Consider the following 26,698-nt stretch of genomic DNA (forward strand, 5'->3'; position numbering starts at 1 on the left):
TCATATATGCTTGCCGATGAGGTACAGTGAGCCACATAAAGCTCCAAACTCATGATCACTTTCTTAGTCCTTTCATCTGGTTTAAATAATTGATTATTTATTCTGCTGCTCCATGTAACCATAATATAGATTTTATCTTGATCATTTTGGCAGTTGGACAAATAACCTCATTCCCTCAGTAACCCTGTAATTGTCTGAGAATAATGCAGGTATTAGAGACAAAAAAACAAGAAAAATATCCAGCAAGAAGACGACCACTTCCTAATGAACCACCACATTTTATTCACATTAAGCGCTTTCCTGTCCACTACAGAGGCTTCATCAGAAGCCTCTGTAGTGGAGAGGAAAGCGCTTAATGTGCATAATGCAGGTATTGTCATTGATTGGTACAGCAGACCCCTTGACTTCATCTTCAAGAATACTATACACAGAGCAAAAGATCCTCTAGTGAACTCACCAATTCCTGCCCATCTCACCTTTATATGCTGTCTAGTCTAAGTGCAGCTGGGATAAATAAGACAATCTCAGTTTTATTTTACCTTATACAAACAATTACTCCTGATTTCCTTATGTTTTTTGATCATTACTGAATATACATTTATCCAAACACCTATCAAAATTGTAATATTCACCATGACTTTCTTCTTCATCTGCATAGTGGAGATTATTCACTTAGCAAATATTTCATCCTGTTTTTATACTATACAACAGATTACACAAAAGTTTCCTGTGGCTGACATTACATTTCCCACTATAATATAGGGCTTCTGGGTTATGGTAGGATTGATATGCCAGTTCAAAATGAGACCAAGGACTATTGCATACACCCATTACAAGGCAAGATTTAAATGACTGCCACTCATTAAAGCTACTAAAACCTTGCTTGTTTTTGGGGAGGCTTTCTGTTGATATTGTCAAGAAGACCCCCAGACTCACAAACAAATCTCTTTTCTGTGTTAAGTGAGTATCAGTTTCCCTTATGGCAAACCTGCCCTATAATCGTCTACCTGAATATGACTCTAAATTGCTATGTCCTCCCATGTACCCCATTACTGGTTACTTTATACAAATTAATTATATTTTCTCCAATCTTCTTACATTTAGTTTCATGTTTCTTCTGTAGCTTATTTGCAATTGGCAGGCAGACATACATAGGCTTATTGCAGACTTTTAAGAATTTACAAGCTAGTAATGCTGGTTGTAGAATACTTAAGGAGGATGACATTAAGATGCACTTTTTTTTGGTTTGTTGTTTCTATATTCTATGTATTAAGTGTTTGAACAGAATTAATGCAGATTTTTAAAATAAAAGAGAACTTACTGGGAGGGATTGTATATTGAATAACAGTCACAAAACTCAGATAAATGATCTACAAGGTGCACAGGATGGCGTTATGGGACAGGCCTTGAATGAGTTTGTCATTTCAGATATCATTACATTCCCAGTATGGCAGTTGGTACAGATGGTGCAGATGCTTAAGGCTGTGAGTAGGACTGTTCCTGTGGTGCAGGATTTGATTCCGTTTGCTCTCCTTTGCATTCTGTTTAAACTTGAGCAAATCACTTAACCAGTCAGTGCTTGAGGGCAATTGGGAATTTGGACTAGGCTCCTCAATGGCCACCTGCACTACACACCTAGCAACTACTTATAACTTGCTCTGCAGTTACCCTAAAAGGAGGATTGCTAATCACAGAGAGGTGAGGTCAACTGAAAAGCTTCCTTACAAAATATAGTGTTCCCAAACGATTGCACCTCTCATTCATTTCCAAAGCAATTTAACAAAAAAGCCTTCAAAGGGTAATTGGATGAGGATAGCTGTAGAACTGTAGGAAAAATAATGCTCTAGATGTCATAATTAGTGTCTACCTCAACCCATGCAAAAATTATATAGCTCAGATCTAAAGGATAAGGGTATACAAGTCATATGAGAGGATCTGACTGTTTTCTTGCACTGTGAATTGATCTTCTGTCACTTACAGCAGTGAAGTAAATTTTGAAAGTAATACTTAAAGACAGGAGAGGCATCAGTCATGTACAGTATGCACAAAAATGCCAGATTAGGAAGGAGTTATTGTGAATGTAACACAGACCAGTGATTACTCAAGTTGAATAAAATGAAAGCTACGCTAACCTGACGTTTATATACAGTGAGTAAGGGGAAGTGTGCCATTATGGCACAATGATTGACACAAGCATGAGGATTTAATTCAATATGGGAAATAAGAACATTCAGGGGAGACATGCTTTTTTTTCTTGTTTCCCCTCCAGAAATGATAGCCCTATTGCCCATTCATTCAACCTAAAGGTAAGAGCCAAGAAGTAGAGAACATAAGTTTCATCCATCCAGTGTCAGGTATTTTTCCCTTTAAGACCTTGGCTCCCAATGTGAATCCTTTGTAGTCTGACTGAGCATCCAGTGTGTAAATGGGCATGACCAGGGTCACATCATTCACTTCCACAAATGAGTGATACCCCCAGACTATCCTGCCACCAGTGAAGCCAATGCTGTGAGAATGTCATCCTCCAGTGATGATCCTACAGTGGGGCTGCTTGCTGCACAGCCTTACACCTAAAGACAGGTAAACTGTCCTAGGTGCATTGCTCCTCAATTCACTAATGCCAGCTCCAGGAGGAGAGCTAACTCAGTTCACCTGTTGCATAGGCATGGCTTTATTCTTCTGTGGCAATGGATCTGGTTAACATGGCAATGATGACATATTATCTGAATCTAACTGCAGAGAATGTACATAATGTGAAGCTTCAAGTGTTCATAGTTTTTATGAGAATGGCATGATTTATGAAACTACAGGACAAACAAGACAAAATGAATTAGTAAGGGAGAAGTGTGCAAAAAGTATATAAGCATACGCAGGTGCTGTGATCTTACTGCATACTTGGTGGCATACATTAGGTGCTTGTTTTAGGCTATTTATATGCATGTATAAAAGCCTGAGTACACCTAAGGATGTACTTTTTAGAAATCAAAGAGATTAGAAACAGATTCCACATTACCTTTGTGAAATAAATATAATGTCATAATCTGTTTTACATTGGCACCATTCTGCACTGTTTTGTATTTTCTCTTTATGTTTTTTGTTTGTTTTCTAGCTGATTCCTGTTGTTCTGTTCATCCATCCTTTAGCCAATTAAGCCTAATATACCATAAAAAGGGATGCAATATCATCATTATATCTGAATAAATATGGTGTACTAATGAGAAAATGTAATTAACAGAGCAGTAGGAATATAAAAATATAATGCTGAATTATGATATTTCCTCCACAGCATATTCATTAATACCTGCTTTATGTATTTATTTATTTATTTTTTGCAGACAACTTATAGCAGTCCCAGCCTTTCACTGATGCAGACGTTTGCTATGATGTTAGGGGATATTAGCTATAAAGATAGCTTCCTTGCCCCTCTGATCGAGAATAGGCTGCCTTACCCAGCCTTGACATTTACAGTACTCATCCTTTTCATGTTTTTGGTTCCAATACTCCTCATGAACTTACTGGTGAGTAACTGCCATCCTCATCACTAATATCCAAGTGGGTCAAAACTGTTATTGTTCTGCAAAGGTGTTATTTAACAGTCTTCTAGGAAACAAGACTTTTCTTACTGCAATTTACTTCTTTTTGTTTTCAGATTGGTTTGGCTGTTGGTGATATTGCTGAGGTCCGAAGAAATGCTTCCATCAAAAGAATGACCATGCAGGTGTGTGGCAGATTTAGAATTTATCAAATTATTTATGATTACTCCATTTTTTTAAATAAGTATTTTAATCAGAGATACAGCAAAAAGATCGGGTCAATATTAGAACATTGAATGTTCTAAATTGCGAACGCTCACATGAGCGAAAATGCAGGACCTTGAAAATGTTATTGTGAGGGGCTGTGCCCTGCCCCCCTGCTAAATATATATTCCAACTCCAAGATTACACTACAATGAGGAAAGGGCAACTATACTGATCTTCACTGTACTGCGATTAAAAAAAAAAAAACTTTAAGGTCCTGCATTTTTGTTCATGTCAGCATTCAGAATTTAGAACATTCAATATTCTAATATAGACCCTAAAGCTCACTGATACAGGATTCATATATCTGCACTCAAAAGTCTACCAGATGAGGTTTGGGTCTTTGATCTAACTTTTCAGGTACCATATATGTGTCATGCATTTCATATTGAGTCCATAGCTATGAGAGGGCAACCTGGCTATAAAATATATAAAACTGCCTTCTTTCATCAATTCTTTTTGCTGTATAAGTAATTGGTTATTCTGCTAGCTTCACAGTGGTATTATCTCAATTGGGCATTAATTTTCCTCAGATCCAATGGTAAAATTTTACTGTTGAATTCCTGAACCTATTCAAACTATAAGTATACATTTCTTATGATTTTATTATGGATAAATATTGTCCCCTAAGAACTATACCAAAAAGTGATGTTATAGTCATCAAAGCCCCCTTAAGCTATTTATCTTTAACATCTTTTTTGTCTGATAAAAAGGATGCAGTACTCAGTCTTATATGCATCCTGAATATTTTTATTAAAAGGCTGGCAAGGAGGAATGGAAAATCTGTAGCATTTATTGAATGTAAAAACTGCAGAATATTTGTTTTACTCCTTCATCTCACTCAGAAGTTCTGTCTCAATCTGTAGATAAATCCAACAGAAAAGAGAAACAATGCAGATTTCAAAATAAATAAATAAATAAATAAATAAATAAATGAGACAATCAAGCAGATGAAGCCAGTTGAATCATTAAGGGGTAGACAACATGTACTCCTGGGTGTCTTATTTCAGGTAGTGCTGCTCCCTTGCTAGATGCTGGAGTTCAGGGTCGTCCAGCTACTTACCGGGATAAAGCCCAATCCTTTTCCATTAATGACTCAAGTAACCATATTACTTCAATGGAAACTAAGAGAACTGAATCAATTTTAATTCTGTAAAACTCCATTGATAAGCAAACACATTTATTTTATTTTATTTATTTATTTTACATTTGTTAACCGGGGGTATCTGACTGAGCCGAAAAGGCCCTTTTTCAGCAGAGGCCCGGGGAGAAAAGCTCCACAAAGAAAAATTACAGACACATTTAGTTATTTAGACATGATCAGTATACACACAAATTACAGGAGACATGTTTTTACAGTGGTATGCGGCACATAAACAATTACAGTGGAGAGAACAAACAAAAAAATATTAATTTTAAAAATAAAGGTAATTAATAGATTTGTGTTGTACAGCTGAAATTTGGAACAAAGGTAGAATGCATACATAGTACACAGGTACAGTACATACATTGTAGATTAGCCAGTGTTTGTGAGTAAGATTGAAAACTATTATCAGCAATCATGGCACTGCCAACTTTCCTTGAGATGTTGCCTGATGAGGTCTTTAAAGGAGGCTTTGGAAGATGTGTTTTGAATGCTTGTAGGGACAGAGTTCCATTTTTTAGCCACTGAACTACTATATAGTACATCTCCAAAGCTATTGTAGCTGTTGGTGACTTCTAGTAGTAGTTTGCTTGATGATCTAAGAGGCCTTTTGGCTGAGTGATGTTGTACTAGGTTTTTGAGGGCAGGACACTTACTGGGGAGGTAATAGATAGAATGACAGAGGCAGAGCTGATTGTAGGTTAGGAGGTTGGGCAGTACAAGTCAGTGGAGCTGTCTCAAAGCAGTACACTGATGAGTTCTATATGAGCAATTTGCAGCAAAGCGGGCAATTCTGTTATAGCAGGCTTCCATTTTGCTTAGTTCAGCTTTGTTGAAATTAGTCAGAATGGGAGATGCATAGAGTAGGGTGGATAGAAGTTGGGAGCGAGCAATGGCTGATCCTGTGTTGTTGGTAAGAAATGGTTTGATACGGTAGAGCGACCCCAGTTTGGCATGTACTTTTTTAATAGTTAAGTTGAGATGACTATCAAATTTTAGGTGGGAGTCTATGGTTATTCCCAATAGCTTAGCCTGTGCCACTGGAGCAATTGGAGTAGCATTAGTGGAGTAGATAGTGAATTGACTGTTAATGTTTTTGATAGAACTGGTTATAATCATAAGCTGAGTTTTCTTTGGATTGAGGATAAGTTGGGCTTTGGTAAGGTAGTTTTCAACATCAGAGAATGCTAGTTGAGTTGTTTGCATGAGGGTGGGAATGTTTTGTGCATCACAGATTAAGGTAGTGTCATCTGCATACTGAATTATAGATGCATGCTGTGTGGAGGTATGGAGGTCATTTGTGAAGACTGTGAATAGTAGTGGTCCTAAGATAGAACCCTGTGGGACTCCTATAGTTATGGGCAGCTGAGGAGAGAGAGAATTTTCCCATTTCACAGCTTGCTACCTGTCAGTTAAGTAGCTTTGGAACCAGGTAAGAGTGGAATTTGATAGATGATATTGGTTTAGTTTGTTTAGCAGGATTTGGTGTGAGACTGTGTCAAATGCTTTGGACATATCCAAAAAAAGAGTTGACACTTGTAGGCCTTCATTTTTGAGACAGTTTACTGTGTCTGTGAAGCAGAGGAGAACTGTAGTGGTACTATGGGCAGGTCTGAAACCATGCTGAGTAGGTGACAGGATGTTGCTGTCTAGGAGATAGTTTAGCATCTGGGTATGGATGCATTTTTCTAGGATTTTGGCCAGGGGGGAGAGTAAAGCAATGGGTCTGTAGTTATAAAGTTCAGTGGAGGTCCCACCTTTATGTATGGGTGTAACATAGGATATTTGCCAGTGTTTTGGCACATAGTTTTCAACAATTGATCTGTTTATGAGAGTGGAGACTGGGATAGCAATAGCATCTGCTGTAAGTTTCAAGAAATAGCTGGGGAGTAGGTCGGCTGCTGTTGATGAGGTTTTTAGTTTGGAGAGCATGCTTTTGATTGAAGTGGTGGAAACTGTTTTGAGGGTAAAGCTTGTATTAGTGTTATTTGTGTTGGGGGGATAGTGAGGAAGGAACTGTTATATGATACTAAGGATAGAATTGAGTTCACAAAGTGGGAGTTGAATTGTGTTTCGATGGGAACTTTAGTGTCAGGGGTGGTTAGTTTGGGGGTAGCCTTTGGGTGGATTTTAGTAGCTGGTTTACATTTTTCCAAAATTTTTGCAGGTTGTGTTGGTATTTAGTTTGTAATGTTGTGTAGTAGGATTTTTTGTCCAGCCTAATGCATTTTTTTGCACGGTTGCGCAGTTCTTGGTACTTAGTTAGGCTTTGTGTTTCTTTGTTTTTTTAATAGTAATGCCAGGCAGTGTCTCTAGACTTGAGGATTTGTTTGGTTTCTTTACTGAGCCAGGGGTTTGTAGAGGTTCTAACCTTGATTTTGCGCAATGGAGCGACAGTGTCTAGGTGTTGTAGAAATGTTTTGTTGAAATATGCTATTGCCTGGTCAAGTGGGAGGGTTTTTAGGGGGGTCCAGTCACAGTTACAGAGTAAAGTGTTGAGGACCTCAGGAGAGATTTTTTTTGTGTTTCTAGTGGATATATAGTTAGTGGTTTTGCATATGCTTGTTCTACTACGCATAAAGTATATTATGTTGTGGTCACTTAAGGTGTCTGGGAGACTGCCTGTCTGAGGGTACAATGTGGGGTTGTTAGCTAGGACCCAGTCAAGGATGGATTCCCTTTTAGATTTTTTATCACATCTAGTTGGAATTTGGACTAGCTGCTGGTAGCCATGGAGATTTATTAGATTACTTGGTGGTTCTGATATACAGGTGAACCAATCTAGGTTGAAGTCCCCCAGAATAAGGGTTTCTTGTGAGTATGTGGAAGAACACCAGGATAAGAAGTCTTCAAGGCTAGCAGGTGTATTACCAGGTGGAATATAGATCACAATTGTGGTGATGACCTTTTTAGGGTGAAGTTGAAGTTGGGAGATAAGTATGTCCCAATTATTGGGGGAGGGGTAGGAGTTTGGTAATTGACGGACAGTTAAGTTTGACTTGTACAGTAAGGCAGATCCACCCCCTTTACGAAGTGGTCTGTCTTGTCTAATGATATTTTAGCTGGTAAGGAGAACTTCTGAGTTAGCTGTGTTTTTATTTAGCCAGGTTTCTGTTAAAGCAACTATGTCTGGGGAGTAGTGTGCTATTGTGGCCTGGAGTTCAGGTATTTTATTTTTGATACTTCTAATATCAATATTTAGCATTAAGAGATGGTTGGTTTTGCTGCTGTTGTTGATTTGCCCAGGGATGAAGAAAGTGGGGATGTCATGTTCTGACATTTGTGTTGGAGCAGTTTGAGTTGGACAGGATGGATTTGGGCCTGGGTTGGGGTGGATATCCCCACTTATGGTGAGCCTGGAGTTAAAATGGTTATACAGATGTTGGAGTTTGGTGAGGAGTGTGAGAAAGTATTGTGTTTTTTTGGAGTAGAAATGAGAGCATATGTGTTTAGTCCTGAATTGGTCCGTTATGTAGTTCTTGAATAACTGTGGGCAGATATTATTATAATGTGTGGTGTCTGTATACGAGAGTGCATAATGCAGTGTTGTGCTACTAAGTTTAGGGATATTGCTAGAGTGATAACTTGTGGTGTTGTAAAGAATTATGAGAAGACAGACTAGACTTATTTGTGTGATAGTCATGGTTATAAAGTTTAAGTTGTTTCTAGCTGGGGGGTCTGAATAGGAATTATAGGGTTGCACTATATGTGGATGGGGAGGTAGTGTGGGTGATGTAAAAAATGCCTAGTGGGAATGAGAGTGATTGGGAGTATTTTGTGTGGAGCAAGTTGGTGTGGTATAATGTGATATGACTTGAGGAGCTGTGATTGGTGGAGGTGATGAGAGGGTGAGCTGTGGGTGTGGCTGTGATTACTATAAATGTAGAGGTAGTGGGGGCAGGAGGGAATAGGGGGCAGGGCAGGGGAGCGGAGAGAGCCCGACCGTTAGCGAGGGCGAACGAAGTGGGGCAGAGCCAACCAAGACAAAAGAAAAAGTAAGTATTACTTTACAAATCTGAACACTTTTAAAACAAATTCCTGAGGTCTAATGGCTTACCGGCAAGCAGAATGTAATTGCTGAGGAGCATTTGTGCCCTGGTGGGAGACTAGAAATTTAAATATGGCTCCATGCTCAGCAGGATTCTAATATAGACTTTGTATTGGGGGAGGGAGATAGCACAAGGGGTATAAACCAGGTGGAATGCAAAGAAACCAGAGAGGCAATCAGTGGAAATCAGTGAAGGCCTCAGTGGGGGGTAAGTAATAATTCAAACTACCTGTAAAGTGAAGGAGAGAAGAGACAGCAATGTTTATTAAGGTTGGGAGTGTGTCTTCACATTGACTTGCTGATTAGTAACCAGTTTGTGCACAGATTAGAGTAGGGAGATACATTATCAATGAAGGGGAATGTATAGAGATGCAAATAAACAGGTGGGCCTCCAAGTGATACAAACTAAGGCAGAAAGCACTGAATCAGATTCAGATGTGTAAAGAAGTAAAAAAAATGAGAATATAAAGTGGCCTTCCCAGGATGTAAGTTTTCAAATGTCTGAGTCACCTGTCTCAATTATAGTTATTCTGGCTGTACGGAATACCCATATTTTTTGCTGCCTTCATAATTCCTTTCCATCTATTTTTGCATGGATTCTTTAGCATAGATGACAGTTGGACTGACACCTGTTAAATATTTGTTTTTGTATTATAGCACTAGAACCTACCACTCTTCTTGGATGTCATATATATAGATGACAGTGGGTTAGGCAAGCACTGATCCTCATCTATAACAGAAACCTGTATTCGTAGGCTATAGATGCATATCACAGGAGTATGTTGACTTGGTAGAGAATACGGCATCAGTTTCAGATCAAGGATAATACTTTCTTTAGGAAGGCTGCAAAAATGATAAGAAAAATGGGATCTAATCCCCATCATCAGAAAATGAGAGTGGGGAAGAAAACAAACTGATATATTCTGACCAGATATCTTTTCCTGTAGTAATATTATCAATAGTGATGATGACATCTCCGTATCTTGAGGTTCTTCTCAGGGAACACACATTTGGTAAGTCATTAAATTTATGAAGGACCATTTTAAGCATACTGCTCAACTGTCTAGATTTTTACAGAATATCCAGATTTTTGCTTCATGTTTTTCATCTGTGTCCCACAAATTTGTTGTTTTTACTGGCAAAACACTGGCAAATAACTGAGGACTGAAGTCAGAAAATAATGGCAGACATTTGAGTTTCAGACTTCATATCCTTTAAAAAATTCATGTTAATGCAAAACTTGTTGTTCTATCAACTGTCAATGTTTTTAAGAGCAATATTTAAAAAAGTGTTCCTATTTTTGGGCCTTTGCCCCCCCACCTCCACCCCATTATTTGTGGCTTTGTCCAGATTTCTTGTTCTAAGATGTTGAGAGGTATGATTTTAAGCAGTCTTCTTAAAAACTTACTCATAAACAAATATGTTTAATTTTCTGAATAATCCTAAGGTGCCTTACTAATCTGATATTTTGAAACAGATTGATGATTTGATTAAGTAGACTGCAAACATCTTCATTAGATGAAAACATTGTGTAATTTACCCACACAACGGAGCAAAGTCAGAACCCATATGATTAAAGGGAATTATGATACTGTCAGTACTCTTTGTAAGCTGCTGCGTTGTTTATTGTTATTATGAGGTATGCATGGCAAAGAACCCAGCCTCTTGATGATGATTTAAAAGACAGCATTCTTAATGGATCCCTTAATAAACTTTTTTCCATTTTAGAAACCATCTCATAATGCCCTTCAACAATTAAATGAAAAAGCAGAAAATAATACAGAATGTTAGGCAAACATTTCACTCAACAACCTCTAAATATAATAGAAACTGGTTATAAAAAGTTCTAGCTATTTTACATGAGATATCTACCCTACAAAGATAGGCTAAAGTTCCTGTCCCTCTACTCAGTCTCCTACAGACTCCTCAGAGGTGACCTCCTTCTGGCATACAAAGCAATCTCAGACCCCACCCTGATGGGACTGCTGCATATCCACAAGTCAAGCTCCACTTGAGTAACCCACATACGCAACCTCAACTTGGTCTGTGATATCTATAGGACTTATTGGCCAGACAGATTTGTGTCCCAGAGACTCCCCTTTTGTGGAATAGACTCCTGTCTATGTCAAGCAGAGTACCTCATTAACCCTTTTAAAGCGCAACTTGGATAAGTGGATGGGGAACAGAAAATACACCCCTGGGATTCCACCTGTGTCCCTGCTGGACAGTAACACAGGGTGCTGACTTGTTGGAACATGGGCTAAATTCTTGGCTAGGCTTGTAAGGACCTCAGGGCCAATAGCCTAGTAACGTCCTATGATCCTATGATCCTGTGATAAACCAGAAATTAATAGGAAGCTCATAGCAGGTCCTAACAGTCTGTAAAACAAAAGGAGACAAACCATAAAGGTGCAAGCTCATAATAAGATGCAGTTCTGTTTGGTAGGATACTAGCAGTCCATGGTAAATAAGACTGCACGGATGATTAGATCTTGAGATCTATGCAGGGAAGAAAGCTTGGAAGGATTTAGATGCAGCAAGTTGACAGACAAGAAATCCTGGATGGATTTAGTGATAGAATGTTGACAGGAGATCAGAGGAGTGCTAGGAGGGTATTGAAAGAGGGGATGTAGGGGTTACAGGGGGAGTAAAGGAGCAGAGCCAGTTTTTGCTGAGGTAGTCTCAGATGAGTAGTTTGAATTTCTGCATGTTAGAGGTATTCAGAATTTGTTGAGGGATAATGTTTCAGATTTTGGACATTTTCTATGAATATAGAGATTCTCCAAAAGTATTATTGGCTTTTGAGACTTTTAGTAAAAATTTCTCAGAGGGTCTTAGAGTTCAGTTATTGCTGTATGTTTGTACTAAGTTTTGGAGTGGTGGGCAGTTTTTGCATTGTAATACAATGAAGTAGGCAATAGTTAGTTGGTTTACATTGAGTAGGTCGGGTAGTTCGATCAAGTTTAGCTCCCATAAAGCAGAGCAGTGATGAGTCCTGTTGAGATGATTAAGGGCAAATCTGGCTATTTTGTTACAGCAGGTCTCTAGTTTGGTTAAGTCTGATTTTCTAAGGTTAGAAAAGATGGGCGAGGTGTATAGTCGGGTGGAGAGGAGATGTGTTCTGGCTCTGGTTGGCTGGTGGTATTGGTGAGAAATGGTTAGCTCTGTAGTGAGACCCTAGTTTGATGTGTACCTTTTTAATGGTTAAAGCCAGATGTCTATCAAATTTAAGTGAGTTGTCAATTGTTACACCTGGAAGTTTTATATGTTCAACAGGTTCTAGTCTGGTTTTGTAATATGAGTAGATAGTATAGGGGTTTGGTTTCCTTGAAGTATACTTTTAGTACAGAATGTTATTTTTGTTTTGTTTGGGTTAAGTATTAGTCAGTAGTCTAAGAGACACTTTTCAATGCCTAGAAAAGACCTCTGTGTTGTTTCATGTAGTATGGAGAGGGATAGGGATGAACAGATGAGGGAGGTATCATCTGCATATTGTATGAAGTTGGCTTTGCTAGTAGCAGTACATGGTTTATTTGTGAATATAGAGAAGAATAGTGGTCCAAGGAATGACCCTTGAGGGACACCTACAGAGACTGGTGGTAGGGGAGAGAGTGAGTTTAGCCAATTGACTGCTTGCTGGCAATCAGTTAAGTAGCTGTGGAACCAGGTTAAGGCTGGATGGGATAGATTTAGGAATGCTAGTTCAGTTGTAGTGTTTGGTGGGATACCATGTTGAAAGCTTTTGACATGTCAAGGAAAATGGATGAAACAAACTGACCATCATTTCTGAGTTGGTTGATGGTATTGGTAAATCTAACAAGCACAGTTGTGGTGCTGTGCTTAGGTCAAAAGCTGTGTTGGGAGTTAGGGAGGAGGTTGTTGCTCATTAAGTAGTCTTGGAGTTGTTTGTGTATGTATTTTTCAAGGGTTTTGGCTAATGGAGGAAGAATAGCAATTGGTCTGTAGTTAGATAAGACTGTTGAGGGGATGTCTTTGAACAAGGGGATTTTATGTGAGATTTTCCAGGATTTGGGAGTGTACTGTTCGAAAATGGATTGATTAATTAGAATGGAGATGGGATATGCGATAGTGTCTGCTGCTAATCTGAGGAATTCATTGGGGAGTAGGTCAGCACCAAATTTTGTGGGTTTTAGTTTGTTTAGAAGTTGTTTGATGGTCTTGGTTTATATAGGTTTGAAAATGAATGAGTTATGGCTTGCTAGGGATCCCATAGGAATTGTTAGTAGTTTATTGTTACCATTTTTTACTGGAGATAGTACAGTTTATGACGTGGGTATTAAATTGTGAGGTTATACACTTAGAGGAATTTAAGGCACTAAGAGATGAAGTAGTATGTTGCCCAGGATTAAGAAGTTGTTTTATGGTGCTCCAAAATTTCTGGGGGTTGTTTTGGTGTTTTTGTTATAATGTAGCATAGTATGCATTTTTCTAATTTTTGATTTGCTTTTTGGCTTGGTTTATTAAATTATGGTAGGTGAGCAGAGATGTTTGGGACTTAGTTGATTGGTATTGGGACCAGTCACTGTTTCTCTGTTTGAGGAGTTACCTGGTCTCCTTAGATAACCATGGAATTTGTTTTGATTCAATATGTGTCTTCCTTTGGGGGACAAGAGTATTTAATATATCAAGAAATGTTTGGTTGAAGAATTGTACTGCTAAGTCTAAGGGGAGATGTTTTAGTGGGAACCAGTTGCATTTTTGAAGAAGGGATTTGAAGAATTCACGAGAGACATTTCTTTTGTTTCTGATGTGTTTGTATATGGTATTTTTTGTGGTATTAGACTGATGCTAAAGGAGGTAGGTGGGCAGGTGATCACTCAGACTGTCTGGGAGGCAGCCAGTGTGTTGACAAAGGTTGGGTTTATTTGTTAAGGTCCAGTTGAGGATAGTTTGTTTGCCACTATTTTTATTCATTCTGGTTGGGGAGAGTATAATTTGGGAGAAAACATACAATTTAATAAAGATGGATGAGTTATCTGATGAGCAGGTATACCAGTACAATATGAAATTCCCCGTAATAATGGTTTCTTAACTGAATGTTGAAGCTAACCAGCAAAGAAGGTTTTCAATTTTAGACTGGTTATTTCCAAGTGGGATATATATAGCAATAATAATTATGTTTTTTTTTTTGATTGAGTTCAAGGCAAGAGATTAGTATTTCAGAATCAGAGGGTTCTGGGGTTGTATTCTCTAGGTGGGCTATGTTTCGAGAGTTTTTGTACATGATGGCAATTCCACCACCTTACTTTAGTAACCTGTATGTTATAGCCTTGTGAAAGGATTTTGGTATCTTTTATATGTGGTTTGAGCCAAGTTTCTGTTAGTATGACTAGATCAGGAGAGTATAGTGCAAGGTTTGCATGGTAGTCATGAATTTTCTTGAGTAAACTTCTAAGAGTCATATTGCTGATTAGAAGATTAGAGGAACTGTAAGTAAGATTGGAGATGTTGTGAGTGACAGTGTTAATTTGTGAGGGGGAGTTTGCTCTGAAATTTGGAGGCCTGGGTTGTGGTGTATGTCACCACTTAGTTTAAGTTTCATTAACTTATGCAGAAATAAATGGGAGAATTTTAGTAAAAGTCTAGATATTTTGCCTAGTAGATGTGGTGTACCATATGAATGGGCATATCTGAAAGTAAATAGTTCAGAATAGGAACTGTTATAAAGGTGTGAGGATACAATATTAGTTAAGGTAGTAAGATGTGTAGAAGGGACGGGATTTGTTGGTGAGTGGGTGTGTACTACTTTTTTATTATGATAGGAGGCAGTATTGTACAATATGGTAAGTAGGCTAAGTAAGGTAATGTGTAAAATTAACATAATGTGCAATGTACAAGAGAGAAAGTGTGTGTATGGGGTTTAAGATGGGTTTGTTTTATGGGAAGAGGCAAAAAAGAGAAAAAAATGCTAGTCTGGGGGGTAGGTATAGTGTTATTGCTAATCGAGTAAGTCCTTATTGGATCATTGGTTAAGGAGTGTAGTTAGTGGTTAACTATAAGTTTAGATGTAGTGGGGGTGGGTAAGAATTGGGAGTAAGGTTGGGGAGCGGAGTGAACCTGAGCATAGTGAGGGTGAATGGAGCAGGGCTGACCCTAGCCATGATGTGTGAGAGGAATGGAAACCAATGAGAAAGCCATTAAAATAGGTATTTAATTTATCGCAATCATTTTATTTTGTACCTGTTTGTACATGGAAATATAGGTTCTGTCTGTTGCATCCTGAATAATGAGAGAAAAGTAAGCTATATTCCCAGATTTTGTACCACTGTTCTAGATTAGGAGAAGCAATACCTTGCTGCTATGTTTTGTCTTTATCACAGAAAAATAGTACTTGGTGTCAATGTTTTTTCTTTATCTCAGAGAATACAGTTCATTTGGGGGGTGAGATGTACAAGAGGAAAGGAATGCAGCTGCTGCTCCTGGTGGAAGGGTCATCAGTACAGTTATATAACTGAGGAATATACAACAGAATAAACTTAGCCCAAGGAATTGAAGTAGTATAATAGCCTAGACTCTTGGTCTTAGACACCTACAGAAGATACGAGTCGCTTTAGTTACCCAACAGTGTCTGAGGATGTCCATCACTTTAGTACATGGGTTTTGTGTTTGCCACGATCTTGATGAGAGAAGGGTGACTTGTTGGACCCTCAAAACTTGGGTTACTAAAAAATGTAAGAGAGGTAGAATTAAGTCACCACGTGCAGTAAAAAACATGCCAGCAATTGTACTTAGTTAATAATATTGTTTAAGAGGAAAAAGAAAAATGAACAACTACAGCTTAGCATGCGAGTTCATAGAGAGACTGGGAGTTTATGAGAGTGAGGAGATTAATGCAAGTATGCCAAGGAAGGAGGAAAAACCTTCCAGCAATAACAGTAGTTAAATCACCGTTTTACAGCACTTGAAGGCTGCATTCTTACTTGCATGCATGCATGCTAGACTGAAGCATCAGCAAATAGTACAGTCTGCATCTAACACAGAGACTGATAGGTATATTCTTATAGCAAATAATCAGTTAGCACACAGATAATTTGTTAAGTCAAATTTCAGTTATTTTATGCTCTTATAATTGCAACTGAGTGATTAGCCAAACAAAAAGAAAAAAATACCCTTTTAATATAAAAAAGTTGCTTGAGGCTACCTTCTATAACATTTGAAACTACACCTATTTGCTTATAAAATCACTAAGCACAGACTCATCCTCAAAAAACGTTATTCAATGTACTTAATTAAGGATATTTACAGTATATGAAATTACTCATTTTGCTTATACACACTCTCTAACGAGGTGAAAAATTAGCAAGGGTTTAAATGTGCTAACTGTGTGTTGAACAACAGAACAGACAGTATATTGTTTCTACAGTGAAAATTGTATATTTTGTAAGATCAGGTGCATTGCCCATACCTTAGGATCATTCCTCACCGAGGGTATTAAGCAGCTGCAGTGGGATTTGAAAAACGGCACCCAGAGTTTTTAATATATAGGGTTATCCAATACAGGCAAGAGCAACAATTTAGTATAAGCATAACCTGAATGAAATTCTGTCCTAACATCCAACATCATGCTGCCACTCTGCAGTTCCTGAAAATGAAAATGAAAATTAATCTTTATAACATTCATTTCCATAGGGACAGAGCAGCACTAGTTTAAGAGCAGAACACTAGGACTGATCTTTATAGAAAATAGACAGATGGCCACCAGAACATGTCGGATGGACAAGTGGGCATGCATTTAATTATCCATATTTCTATTTCAAACCCCCACACACACACATCATATCCCATGTGTAGATATTTTCTGAAATGTTTACAATATAATGTCTGAAGGTGTGATCTGTTATAGAGTGATGCTCTCATTTATAAAAAAATAAAAGACAACTTACTGGAAAAAGTATGTGCTGATATTTTGGACAGTGGTATTTTTCTGGCTGAAGAATGCCGGAATTAAATGACTCATCATGGGAACAGATTTTCAGAAGAGATTTTAGAGAAGAGGTTACCCACTGGCAACATTTTTTTTTTATTTAATGATTTATTTCATCCCCATCATCCCAGCAGCCATGTAGCCCTGTACCCAATTGTTGCATTTGTTCCTGTTCACTACTGGTATCAGAAGATGAACGAAAAACAAGTAGTCCGAACTGGCTGAGATAAATTTATTACTTCCAAGTATAAAAGTAAAAGGTAATGCCCAAAGTAAAAATGCAAACAAGTATAAAACACAATCCAGGTAAGCGCTTTCGTTTGGCTATGCCAAACTTTTTCAAACAAAGTATCATCATTTCCTGATAGTTAAATAATGAAGATACAATGATGTAATACATTGTTACTTCCTATGAAATATTTAAAGAACACAATGCATTTTTTATTATTTGAAAAATTATATAATCAGTTTGTAAACCTTCAAAACTTCGTCTAAAAAATGCCCAACCTTTTAAAATAAAAATAAAAAGCAAACAGGTCATGAATAAACAAGTATAATAGACCAAAAGTATGGTTAATCATAATAAATTGGTGTGGAATACAAAACGCTAACACACTCAAACCACACAAATTTATATGGTTTGATGGTTGAAAACCTATTGCAAACACTTGTATTTTATCTTTGTCTTTCTGGTATGTAAAAATACCCCAATGTTTGTAAATGTAAAGTTAAAAATTTCCCTATCAATATTCTAAGCTAGGCAATCCAAGCGACTAATAAATAACAATGTGCGCTAGAGTAAAAATGCAACATGCATTTTCAGCTGTGTAAAATCGCCAACAATATGTTAGATGCAAATCCTGCATAGGTATACTAATAAGCAACCTTAAAAAGAACGATAAACTCAAGCTTATTTAATAAGCGACTGGAGGCAAAACATTGTTGTGACTATAACACGAGAAACATAAAATATAAAAGGTGTATATATGTATCGTGTTTGTATGTTGAGTGTGATCAAGTCTATCGACCGTATTTTTATATCATATAATAATGTAAATATAAAATGTAAAAAAAATATGTAAGGTGTACTTATAGTAATCATTGTGTGTAAAAAAATATATCAGTTGAATATTAAAAAATGATTACTTAACCAGAAAAAGATAATGCATAATTAAAGAATGTGCATAAGTTAAAGTGCAATGTGCATAATAATGATTTAGGACATAAAGATCTACATTAATTAAGTAGGTAGGTGAATCAGTAAAAATGTAAAGTTAAATGTGCATACTATTTAGGATGTAAAAACTAAAAATTCCATTATTAATTATTACTGTAAATAAATAATATGAATGAATTATGTATAAATGATAAATGTATAAATTAATAAATAAATAATAATTAATATATAAAGTATGGTATATAATATATAAAAACGTGTAGTATATAAAAACTGAAGTGAAAATAGAGTAAGGGAAGCGAAGTAAATTATCTTTCTAAAGTTTTTAGTCTTAAAATACTAGTAATTGAGGTGGCCTATTATGTGCAATTATGTGCATTCAATTAAATTTGCCATTGTAATTCTGTTTTTTCTAGTAACGATTGCCACGCTCCTCCTTGAATATCCAAATTTAAAATATCCAGAACAATGAATTTAAAAGAATGAGATGTATGTATATTGACATGTTTCGCTAAGGCGTTAGTTTCAATGCCGTCGCATATGGCTCGAATTTGTTCACCCATTCGGTCTTTCAGTTTCCTTTCAGTTTTTCCTACATAAATGTTTGTGCAGGCAGAACATATAGGACAATATACATTTTTTTCACTATTAAAGTTGAACTTCCCTTTTATTCTAATATTCACTCCATTAATTTTTACTAAAGTAGTTACCAACACGTAACAGCAATATTTACACCTGCCGCATTTGTGCATTTTCCCATATTTAATTGTTTGTGAAGTTTCTAAACACTTTTCTAAGTTTTTTCCTTTTTTGTATACTATTGACGGAGTGTAATCAAAATGGTAATGTAATGACAAATCAGCAGTTAACAACTGCCAATTTTTCATAAGAATCTCACGAATGAGATAACTGTCAGTGTTGAAGGTAGTGATAAAACTCTTAGTAAAAGCTTTCACATCAACATTTCCTTTATCATTTGTATCATTATTAGAAAGGTTTTCAAAGCACGTAGTCTTCAAATGTGTTTCACATACTGTCAGACTCTGTAATTCATCTGAACCCGCATTTCTTGATGTTAAATCCATTACAACAGTTGGTGTGTGGTCTATTAAAGGCTTAAAATAACAATTGTCGCGTTTTGTTATTACTTCATTCATAACATTATCTATCAATTTTACAGGATACCCTCTACATTTAAACATATCTCTTAAAGAAACACATTCAGATATGAAGTAATCCCTATTACTGACCATTCTTGCTGCTCGAACAAACTGGCCTTTTAAAACAGCTTTCTTTTGCGGGTAGGGATGACAACTATCAAAATGTAAAAAGCTATTGCTGTATGCTTCTTTTCGAAATATTTTTGATGTGTATTTTTAGTTATTATAATCTTTTTGTAGAAATACATCCAAATAAGCTATAGTATTTTTGTTTTTTACTGCTGTGAATCTTAAAAATGATGTAGTCTCATTAATATAATTTAAAAAGTCATCAATCCTTTTTTCCTCACCACTCCACAAAATAAATATATCGTCTAAAAACCACAAATAAATTTTACACAAACTAAAAAATAGTGAATTAAAAATATATTTTTCCTCCCATACACACATTACTATATTAGCATAGAGGCCTCCACATGGAGACCCCATAGCTACACCTTCTTTTTGTAAATATAAATTATTATTAAATAATATAAAATTGTTGTTTAAAATTATATCAAAAAGTTGATCATATAAATTAATGTTCTTCTGAGTTAGTCCTTTTTTCAATAGGTATGTGTTCACCCAATCCATCCCCAACTGGTGAGGTATAACAGAATACAAGTCCTTAACATCTATAGTTAAAAAAATGTAGTCATTGCTATAACACGTGGTCCCAATTGTAGTCAGGAATTCCCAGGAGTCTTTACATAGATGCTGTTCAGTCTGAATAAATAATTTCAATTTATTGTCTATAAATTTTGCAGTCAGATTAGTGATAGAGCCCTGTGAGTCTACAATTGGTCTGAAAGGGGGTGTATTAAGGTCCTTGTGTACTTTTGGGACTCCAAACATAGTTGGAGTCCTAGGGTAACTGACATTCATAAAATTAAACTCGTCAATATCGATGTCTCAAAAACAAAGACTGCCTTTACCAGCAGTCCTGATATGGTAACAAAGGTACCCAGCAATCATTGCTGTGAGGTACCAGGAATCTGTGCAGTGATGACCACACAGAACAGAGGAGCTCCGGACTTCTTCAGCCGCAGTCAGGACCAATGAGGAGGACTGAGCTGCTCTCGTGGGACGTTTTCAGTGCGCAGGCTTTGGGTAGGTGTTTGGATTGTGGGCTTGCTTGCTGTTCAGTCGCTGGATCAAAGGCTTCAGGTAGGTGTTTGGATTGTGGGCTTGCTTGCTGTTCAGTCGCTGGATCAAAGACTTTGTGGATCAGTCTGTTTGTTCGGTCGCTGGGCTTGGTCTCACGGATCCGGTAGGTGAAGGGGTGTGTGTGTGTGTGTGTGTGTGTGTGTGTGTGTGTGTGTGTGTGTGTGTGTGTGTCTATGTGTGAAATGCCCCAGTTACTATATACTGGTGACTAGAGAGAGCAAATGGTGGTGGGTAGAGATACTCAGGCTTGAACCCTGTACCTTGTATGCAGGTGTTAAGGACCTGAATTCCCTACCCACCACCATTTGTAAAAAAAAAAATGCAGATTTTTGCCTCATATATATTCTGATCTGTTCCTCATATCTGTGGTTTCTAAGTACTGCAATGCTTGATATTTGATGGTGCAGTGGTAGCATTGTTGCTTCACAGCTGCAGGTTCTCAGGTTTGATTCTTGGCTGGGGTGCCTTCTGTGTGGGGTCTGCATCTTCTCCCTGTGTTTGTGTGGGTTTACTTTTGTGTCCTCCCATGTTACAAAGACATGTCTGCATTATTTATTCCTGGGCCTCTGCTGAAAATTGTATTTTGTTCCAAGTCAGATTGTCCTGATTAACAAATGTTAAATAAAATTGACAGGCATTTGAATTTCAGACTTCAGGTTTCTGAATGTTTAATTCTTTGCATATTTGATGGTGCAGTGGTAGCATTGTTGCCTCACAGCTATAGGTTTTCTGGTTTGATTCTTGGCTGGGGTTCCTTCTGTGTGGAGTCTGCATCTCATCCCTGTGTTTGTGTGGATTTGCTCTGGTGTCCTGCCATTTTACAAAGGCATGTGTCTGCAGTATTTCTCCATGGGCCTCTGCTGAAAATTGTTTTTGTTCCGTCAGAAGTAAAATTGACATTGAATTTCAGACTTCATATTCTTCAGAAAATGCATAGTAACACAACCTTTTACACAACCTTTTATTTTAGCAATTTTCTAAGATGAATATTTGAAATTTGTCCTTATTTTTGGGACTGTATTACCCCATTATTGGCTTTGTCCAGTTTTTTTGTGCTAAGGTTGACAGCTATGGCAAGGACTGAATTCATTGAATATGTTTGAGGGCTGTATTCCCTCATTACTGGGTTTGTCCAGGTGTTTTGTGCTAAGAGGTTGACTGCTATGGTGAGAACTGAATTCATTAAATGATAGCCATTTAAGTTTCAGTCTTCCTTTCTTTCACAAAGCAGCCGATTTGGCATAGTGGTATGTTGCTCTGACTGCTTTGCACAGGGACCTTGGCAGTAAAATGTATGGTGGTAACGCAGCATTTTTCTTTCACAAAGCAGGTGATTTGGCATAGTGGTATGTTGCTTTGACTGTTTTGCACAGGGACATTGGTAGTAAAATGTATGGTTGTAACACAGCATTTTTCTTTCACAAAGCAGCTGATTTGGCATAGTGGTATGTTGTGCTGACTCTTTTGCACAGGGACCTTGGCAGTAAAATGTATGATGGTAACACAACATTTTATTCTAGCAACTTTCCAAGATTATACAAGCAATGTTTAATCTGTCCCTGGTTTTTGGCCTTTTGACCCCCCCCCAATAAATTTGGCTTTTTCAAGATTTCTTGTGCTGCGAAGTTGAGATGCAGTTGAGTATTGAGTAGATTTTACAAGGAGCTGAGAGCTGCAGGGAAACAGAAGTTTAGTGATGCTTATGCTAAGTCAGCTTGCATTGTTAATAGCACAACAGGTTGTGTACTTGCTTTTGATGCAGAAGGTTGTTGGTTCCACTCCCACAAGGGGTGAATGCTGCCGTACTGAAAAAGTTAAGATACTAACTATGAGCCTGCTATCAGTTTGCCATCCATTTCCTATTGCAATATTACTAGCTTATCATTTTTAATGTAATATAGGCAATTTATTCCTCAGGGGCATCAGACGCTTTATTTTTCGATGAAACCATGAAATATAAAGGTGTTTGCTAGCAGCAACCTCTTCATTAGTTACAGATTTATTTAATGTAGAATTATTTAGATGACTTTTTTACTTCAGAAATTGTGCATATTTACTGATAATGGTGGACTGTAGAATTGTGCATATTTACTGATAATGGTGGACTGTAGAATTGTGCATATTTACTGATAATGGTGGACTGTAGAATTGTGCATATTTACTGATAATGGTGGACTGTAGAAGTTTGAGTAGACTTATGATGGAAATGTTCTGAACTGGGCTGTTTTGTCATTATTGGTGCATGCATTTTGTTTCATTGTTTACTGGAAAAATGTTCAAAATAATAAGAAGGTGTATCAAAGGGCACATGTATGTTTCATATGCAAGGGGCCTATGATTTAAAAACAGCCCAGAATTAATCTTTATCTGCCACTGGTAAAATGTATTTTCTTTGAATGTGGGTTTCAATGCTGTTTCAATGAATGTGAGTTTCAAGGGCAGAGAAGTTTTAATGCTAAGTTTGTTTAGCAGATGTCTTAGTGTTTGTGCTGTAAAATGCAAAATAAAACTTTCAAATGAAGTCCAAATCATCATAGAAGTAAATCAGTATGCACATTAGTGTTTATGGTAAATGGAGTGAAATAGCCAAGTAATGGATCATTGGAATGGCTGCAGGGGGAGGCTCCATAATTTTGTGAGGGGGAAGGGCGGCAAACTTAAAGACAGCCCCAGCTGAACTATACCTCCCAACTGTCCAGATTTTCAAAGAATGAATAGATTTTTGCTTCTTATTTTTGGTTTGTTCCTCATAAAATTTGTGGTTTTCTGGCAAAATCATTTAGGAATTGAGTCACTAAATAATGACACACTGAGTTTCAGACTTCATAACCTTCAGAAAAGAGCCATTATTAGCACTGTTTATATGTTCCCCCAATATATTTGGCCTTGTCCAGATTTATTGCATTAACAGGTTGAGAGGTACATGCAAATAAATTGCTTTATAGAATTAGGCATAGCCAAACCTCTTAACTGTCCCTGATTTTGGCTCAAAATGTTGCTCTTCCCCTAATAATCCCTCCGCAAAATAGCAATTTTGGAAGAAAACATGGAGGGTTTACAATTAAGAAATAACTGTAATAATCAGAGTTATATATTACTTTTATTTCAGAAATGCATGTAGATTATTTTATTTTGTCAGCTACTCAAGTTAACAGTACTAATATTAAAGTGTCCCTTCTTTGACAGGTTCCCAGTTGTATTGTGTGGCTATTTTATATTTTTACATCACATTTTTGGTTCATTTTTCATAAAATTGTGGGTTTTTTTGGCAAATTAGTGACAAATCATTAAAGACTGAAGTTAGAAAATAATGACAGACATTTGAGTTTCAGATTTCATACCATTCAGAAAATTCATACTAATGCAAGACCTATTCTATTATCTTTTTAAGTTTATAAGAGCAATATTTTAAAAAATTGTCCTTATTTTTGGGCCTTTGTCTCACTTCTTTGTATGGCTTTGTCCAGATTTCTTGCTCTGAGGTTGAGAGTTATGACAAATGTGTCAGGACCATCACAGTCAGCCAGAGACATTTCAAATTGTGACATACTTGTTGCACCCCACTTCCCCATGTAGTGACTCTGGATGTGTCGAAGCAAGGCAAGGAGTAGTTATGCAGTGTAAATGTGCAGAGTATCCCCCCCTCCATCCAAGGTAGACACAAGTACTAGAGTGGCCTTTCATCTGTCCTTGATTTTTGCAGACTGGTCTGGTTTCTGTCATATTTTTTGTACTGTTGATTTAGGCTTATTACTCAAAGTGCTTGTTGCTCTGTGTTTAAGTAGCAATACTTTAATGACCATCATCATGTAAGCTTGGCTGAGATCGTAAGATGCAAGTAAGCTTTAATAAGCATACTGTTAAAGAATTGCCAACATTGAAAGCCTTTCTGTTGTTGCCATGTAGAGAATACTTAACTAGATAATGTATAGGCCTCGGGTGTTGAAATGCATATGATAGTATTTGTAATAAAGGACATTATCTCTGCAGGCTTTACCCGTAAACTAAACAGAATGCCAATCGTGTGGCCCAAAACCTGTACAGTAATCCTTTTAAGCAATGTATCTTGAGCTTATTTTTTGTTTGCTTTTCATTTTTTACTTTGATCATGTTTCCCCCATGAAACAAGTAGATGTCAGGCAGCAGGTCTTTTTTTGGATAAGAAACATTTTTACAAGTGGGGGCATCAGAGATTTCTACTTTCAGCATGTTACTTGGTACTTTAATAAAGCTGAATATAAATTATAATTAGAACTGCAGTGCAAGAAGTGGTTTGAGTTGAGTGCTGCTCATTTTTCATATACTTGATTTTGACTGGCATTGCATTAATGTATTTAAAAAGTAATTTATTTTTTCATGCCTCACAACCTTTTTGTTTCCATCTAGATATTAAGTAAGCTGTCATGCAGCCAATGCATTGAAATATTTTTATTCTTCTACACGACCTTGTTACAAGTGCAATTATTGAATTTATATTAATGATATTAATGTCTTTATACATCCTAACACTGGACAAGTGTTTCCTATCAAAATTAATGCTAACTGCAGTACTAGACATGTAGTATATATTGCTAGCTGTGTATCCTGCCGATCATTTTATATCGGCAAAACTGATAGGATGTTGAAAGAAAGAATAAGAGAACACTTATATCAAATTTGTGTTAGATCTGAAGTTAATGCAGTATCTAAACATGTCTTACAGAATGATAGTACACACAGGTTTCTATTTTCAGTGCTGCATGTGAATACACCTAGTATGAGAGGAGGTGATGTTAAGAATTATACTGAAGATGCTGAGACAAAATGGATTATAAAAACATAAGCACACATCCCCCAGGTCTCAATGATAGGGTTCCTCTTAGACCTGCCCTTTAAAATAGGAGACACAGAAAATAGATATAGTGTGATTTTTGATGAATAGGACTCGTAACCTTTTATGATGATATTTTTATGTAGCATAAATGTATTTGTTTTTAAGTAAGCGATATATGTCTTTTTTTATATATATATGCATATATACTTGTTTTTTATGTATGTGTGTGTGTATATATATATATATATATATATCTATGTTTAGATATGGTTGAATTTTAAAATGCATCTGTTCAATTTTTGTTGATTCATGAAATGTCTTATGAAGCTGAAGCCTTAAAAGGGCTATTTCACTAATTGATTAATTGTGTTGATTGACATTTTTTGAATTTTTTATATAAGCCTCATTTTAGATTTGACTGTTATAGGCTTGATGAAGCTTGATAGCGAAAGCGCTTGCCAATTGTGTACCTGAATAAAACTGCTACTTTGTGTTTTAAATCGAGAGTGAATTTATACTTCATTTGGATTTGATATCCCAGGAACAAGGGTCTGAAGAGACGTGACTGCTTTTTGTACTATTTGTTTGCTGACTGCCTGGGGTGACTGCGAGCTAGTTTCTGATTTTATTTTTATGAACTGTTTTTTTCTGCTTGCAGTCTTTAACCAATACGTGGTATTTTTGTTTATAATTTTCGTTTGTATATTGGCATTGTTGTATCCGTTCCAACCTCCGAAGAAGGGGAAACGCACTTGCTTTTAAAAAATCATTTGCATCTGTTTCAATGTCACCCATACTCATATTAGGATTTGTATTTGCCTCATTCCTGTTGTCAGTGTTTGTTGTTTTAAAGTCCCACTGCTGCGAAATTGGGGGTGGGGGGTAAGCCATACCTTTAGCATAAGCATTCACATCTCTGTCCAATTTTTTGAGTTTCCTCTCTTTAACTGATTTCATTTTTTCATCTATTGATTTAAAAATACATTGGTAATCAAAGTCATTAGTAGTAAAGGCTGAGTATTTTTTTACTGTTACATCTAGTGCATTTGCTTTCCCTGACAAAGTTTCTATTGTTTTCTTGTTATCGTTAATGACCAAATTCATATAATTCACCCCCAAATTTGTCAAAAAGTTTAATAAGATCAAAATGAAGTGGTGAATTTGCTACTAGGCCAGTTGGAAAATGCCAAACATGTAAGCCTTTAGGAACTATATTGTTCTTTAAGCATTCAGAAAAATAGTTATTGTCTATTTGTAACTTTTTTATCTTTAGTAAAACATGATCTAATTCGGTCAATTTTTCTTGATAGGACTTAGACATACCTGAGTTTGGGTTTGTGTTTGATTCAAACCCACTGTTGTTGTTTAGCCAAGAATAAAAATCTTCATTCCTTGGCAGAAGAGTTTC

The 26,698-nt window shown here is 36.7% G+C and overlaps 1 protein-coding gene across 1 annotated transcript in view; it reads left to right on the forward strand.

Moving 5' to 3' along the window:
* The window catches only part of LOC122797757 (transient receptor potential cation channel subfamily A member 1-like), a 1,751,748-nt gene that overhangs the window by 1,357,841 nt on the left and 367,209 nt on the right, over positions 1 to 26,698 (forward strand). The window contains exons 24-25 of the mRNA XM_044066281.1: positions 3,336 to 3,518; positions 3,650 to 3,718. Coding sequence (XP_043922216.1) covers positions 3,336 to 3,518; positions 3,650 to 3,718 — 252 coding nt within the window. The remainder of the gene's footprint in view (positions 1 to 3,335; positions 3,519 to 3,649; positions 3,719 to 26,698) is intronic.

Source organism: Protopterus annectens, chromosome 3.part1 (genome assembly GCF_019279795.1).
Source record: "Protopterus annectens isolate FY-2018-M chromosome 3.part1, PAN1.0, whole genome shotgun sequence".
NCBI lineage: Eukaryota > Metazoa > Chordata > Ceratodontiformes > Protopteridae > Protopterus > Protopterus annectens.